Raw genomic sequence first — 4,365 nt, 5'->3', positions numbered from 1 at the left:
GGGGGGGGGGGGGGGGGGGGGGGGGGGGGGGGGGGGGGGGGGACCGAAGCTCTCCTGGCTTGCTGAGGGAGGCAGTGGAGGCGAGCTGCTGTGTTTGGGGTTAGCTTTTGCCACAGCAGGGCAGACATCTGCCGCAAACCTGTCCCGACGCCCAGACCCTGAAGGGCAAAGACTAGGAAAGGGAACTAACGCGTAATAAGCACCTGCTGGGTGCCTGCCGCTGTGCCCTGTGGCTCTGTTTGTGGAAGCTTATCAACCCTCTCCAGGCACCAGCTCCTGGGGGACCCCCAAACCAGCTTGCCTGGCGGTAAAGATCTGTTCCCCCTCAGCTGGATGCGAATGGCACACCGGGGCCCTTCGTCCCGGGAGAGAAAGGGCTCGCCCAGAGCTGCACAGAGACCATGTGGCCCGGGCTGCTCCAGGGAGGGACCCAGGGCTTCTCCCTGCCCCTGCCCCTTCTGGGCCCTGTTCTAGGTGCCAGATAAGACAAACACGTCCCTCCTGTAGTAGATCCCGCGGCCTGATTGGAGAGAGGGTTGTTAATCAAAAAATCATCAAATCGAGGACTCATGAGCAACACGAAGAGTTATGAGGGAAGAATACAAGGTCCCATGGACTTGGGGCGTTTCACTGCAGGGACCAGAGGGTGTCAGAGACCTTTTACACACTAGAGAGACCAGGGGCCACGGTCAGGGGAGTACAGAGAGCAGGCAGGAGATGGGGGTCACAGGGCAGAGACCCCAGTCAGCCCTAGTGGCCTTGAGGGCTACCGAGAACTCAGCCCCTGTGGCCTTTTGGGTCATCCTCGCCTAGCCTGAGGGGTTGGGTGGGTGGCTCGTTCAGGGGAGCCTGAGGACTCTAGAATCAGCCCGGGGCTGTGGCCATGAGGGCTCGCTGCCTCAAGGCAGCTGCCTGGGCCCAGTGGTGGGCAGTCTTTCCAGATGCGGGGACCAGGACGGCCAAAGAGCAGGATCCCTGCTTGGCCGCAGCCTCCCCTCAGCGGGCGAGTGTGCAGGGCTCGCGCAGGACATGTTGGTCTCTCAGGCCTGAGTTTGTTCCTTTTGCCTGAGCCGCTGATAAAACAGAACCTGCAAGAGAAAAATAAACCCAGGCCTGGCGGAGCTGGCTCCCTGCCTGGCCCACACCTGCCCATGGTGACCCCCACTGAATCTCTCCGGGCTTAGCCCCCTGGAGCCCCTTAGAGTTTCTGGAAAGTGGGGCTTCAGCGGGTGTGGGAAGGAGGAGCCAGCCTGGCCTCTGCATCTGGGAGGAGTCCTTGAATCCCTGTGCCATCACCGGGGACCTTGGCTCCTGGTCCCCAAGTGCCCAGTAGGTCTGAGGGGACGCCGGGTGGGAGGAGCCCAAGACCCGCTGCCTGAGTTCAGCCCCAGGCCCTGCCTGGCAAGGCAAGGTGGCTGGTGCAGAGAAATTCCCCTGAGGGCGGGAGCGAGGAGACCCCAGTGCCTCCAGCCTCTAGGGCCTCTGGGACCCTGCCCCACCGAAGTGCTGCCCGCCCAGCAGCCCCTTCCTCCTGCTCCTGCAGCACACTGCCGGACTCTCCCCCAGACTCGGGCTCCGAGGCCTACTCCCCCCAGCAGGTGAATGGTGAGTCCAGCGGGCACCGCCCTCCCCCTCTGGGGTTTGGGCAAGTGGTTGGGGCGGCCTTATCGGGGAGGGAGGGAGCGAGGGAGGGAGGGGGGCCAGCGGCCGCCCAACAGGCCCAGATTATCGCTGGTCAAATACTCCCCGGCGCTGGCTATTGTTTCCCCACGGGCGGGTGGGGAGCCTGGCCCTGCCTCTGAGCAAGTGTCCCTGCCGGTGATGCCACCCGCCTGCCCGCCTGCGCCATCATGGACGCGCCCTTCGGCGGTAAGTGGACGGCTGGGGAAGGCTGTGGGTGCAGCCTGAGTACAGGCGTCGCCGGCCCGCAGGGCCCACCTCCCCCTGGGGGGGGTGCCAGGGGTGCAGCAGCCCCCAGGTGGCCAAGAACAGAAGGAGCGCGGGCAGCCTTCTCCCCACAGCCCAGAGAGGGGTCAAGAGTTCTGTTTATCTTACCAGAAACATTTCTGGAATGCCTCCTGGGGAACAAAGGGAGCTGGGGGGCTGGCCCCTGGGAGCCCGCTGGAGGGGCTTCCCGGTGGAGGAGGGCTGCCGCAGGACTGTGTTGGGGGTCCCGAGAGACTTCTCCCGGAGGCCCGGAGGAAGATGAGGCCCGAGAGGGGGCTGGGGGAGCACCTTGGGATGTAGGCCCTCCCCAGGGAGGGCAGCCCGGTCTGGGGGCAGGACCCCATTAGGACCGGGGGGGGGGGGGGGGGGGGAAGCAGCCCGCCCCCTGGACAGGGTCTTGTCTCCCTGCCCAGGCCTCTAGTGGCCAGCCTCTAGGCTGCCCAGCCCTCCTCCCACGTGGGGCTGGTGGGAGGGCAGCCCCGGGGCTTGGTTCAGGAGAAGGTGGGAATCAGGAGACCCTGCCGGTGGGGGGGAGAGCTGGTGCCCGGGAACCTGCGTGATGTAGGTAGGTCTCTGATGCCCCCCATCTCTCCTGCAGACCCCCATCTCCTGCGCACCATTACCCCTGAGTCCCTGTGCCACGTGGGAGTGCCCTCCCGCCTGGAGCACCCACCTCCACCTCCAGCCCACCTACCAGGCCCTCCGCCGCCCCCGCCACCCCCGCCTCACTACCCTGTCCTGCAGCGGGACCTGTACATGAAGGCTGAGCCCCCGATGCCCCCCTACGCTGCCATGGGGCAGGGGCTGGTGCCCACGGATCTCCACCACACACAGCAGTCCCAGATGCTACACCAGCTGTTGAATCAGCACGGAGCTGAGTAAGACTCGGGCAGGTGGGCTTGGGGGTCGGGGTTCAGGGCAGCAGAAGGCAGGACAGAGATGGAGGTACGGACAGGGACGAACCAGGAAGGCAGAAGGCTCTGACCCCAGGAGATGAGGGTCAGCACACGTATGCATATGTGCCCAGAAACCTGCTGGAGATTTATAGCCACGGCCAAGCGCTTACGACTACCTTATTTGGTGAGCATGGCCACCCCCATTGCCCAGATAGGTAAACTGGGGCTCCCAGGGGAGGAAACGCTTGCCCAGATCGTGAAACTAGGAAGGGGCAGAGCCAGGACTTGAACCTCAGGCTGTATCCTTACCCAGACACCAGGGACTTTCTAACCCGATCGTGGAGTCCTGGGCCTCCTGCGGAAGGGTGAGCCATAGACCCAAGCACCCCATTCTGACTCCAACCAGCAGAATTATCTTTTTATCTATTTATCTTACACATTGAGATGTCGTGAAAGGTTTCGTTGAAGCCAAGATTCCGCAGCCTCCTCCCCAAGAAACTCTCCTTCCCACCCTTCGTGGCCCATGCCTTCTGTGGCTTGTTTCTGACCATGGAGGCTGCTCTCTGTGGAGCCCCCAACTATGAAGAGTGGCACTGAGAGTGACACCACAGGGAAGGGACCGACTTGTTCATTCCACAAACGATTCTGAGGATGCTGTGCACCAGGCCTATCGCCGGGCATGATGGGGACACACCGACAAGTCAGGTGTGGCCTCTGCCCTCCTTGAATTCCGTAATCTCAGGAGAAGGGAGGAGTGACAGAAATAGAGAATGACAACACAGAGTGATGGGGGGGGCGGCAGTGAGAAGGTAAAGCCCAGGGGCTTCCTGGAGGAGGTGTCCTCTGGATTAGGTAAATCCTGCTGAAACAGGTTGAAGAGGGGAAGAAGACTATTGCCTAGTGGGAGGGGGCTCAGGAAGAGCCAGCCCCCCGAGACCTGCACCCGTGTCGCCCCCAGGCTCCCCACACACCCCTCCAAGAAGAGGAAGCACTCCGAATCACCTCCCAACACCCTTAATGCCCAGATGCTGAATGGAATGATCAAACAGGAGCCCGGGACCGCGACGACCCTGCCCCCGCACCCAGCTCGAGCCCCTTCCCCACCCTGGCCTCCCCAGGGCCCACTCTCCCCCGGCCCCGGCTCCTTGCCCCTCAGCATCGCCCGGGTCCAGACGCCACCTTGGCACCCACCGGGTGCACCCTCACCAGGTACGTGCCTGGCCTGCTGGACCTCACAGGGAGCCAACCCTTGAAGCTGGGGAGTGGGGCGCAGGGCCCACATGGGCGCTCCCTCCCTCCAGGTCTCCTGCAGGACAATGATAGCCTTAGTGGCTCCTACCTGGATCCCAACTACCAATCCATCAAGTGGCAACCACATCAGCAGAACAAGTGGGCAACGCTGTACGACGCAAACTACAAGGAGCTGTGAGTGACCTGTGCCCCGCCCCCACCCCTCCCGGTCACCGTATCCGGGGACCCCGCCCCCCGCCCCCCCCCCCCCCCCCCCCCCCCCCCCCCCCCC

General features: G+C 63.7%; 1 protein-coding gene across 1 annotated transcript in view; it reads left to right on the top strand.

Annotated features, from left to right (window-relative positions):
• Nucleotides 1–4,365, top strand: part of MYRF (myelin regulatory factor) — a 20,043-nt gene that overhangs the window by 1,601 nt on the left and 14,077 nt on the right. Inside the window, 4 exon segments of the mRNA XM_049644939.1 lie at nt 1,544–1,605; nt 2,546–2,825; nt 3,802–4,052; nt 4,145–4,268. Of these exon segments, the coding sequence (XP_049500896.1) occupies nt 1,544–1,605; nt 2,546–2,825; nt 3,802–4,052; nt 4,145–4,268 (717 nt within the window).

This window comes from Panthera uncia, chromosome D1, assembly GCF_023721935.1.
Source record: "Panthera uncia isolate 11264 chromosome D1, Puncia_PCG_1.0, whole genome shotgun sequence".
Classification (NCBI taxonomy): domain Eukaryota; kingdom Metazoa; phylum Chordata; class Mammalia; order Carnivora; family Felidae; genus Panthera; species Panthera uncia.
Note: the sequence above shows the minus strand (reverse complement) of the source record. Positions and strands in the feature narration are given on the sequence as shown.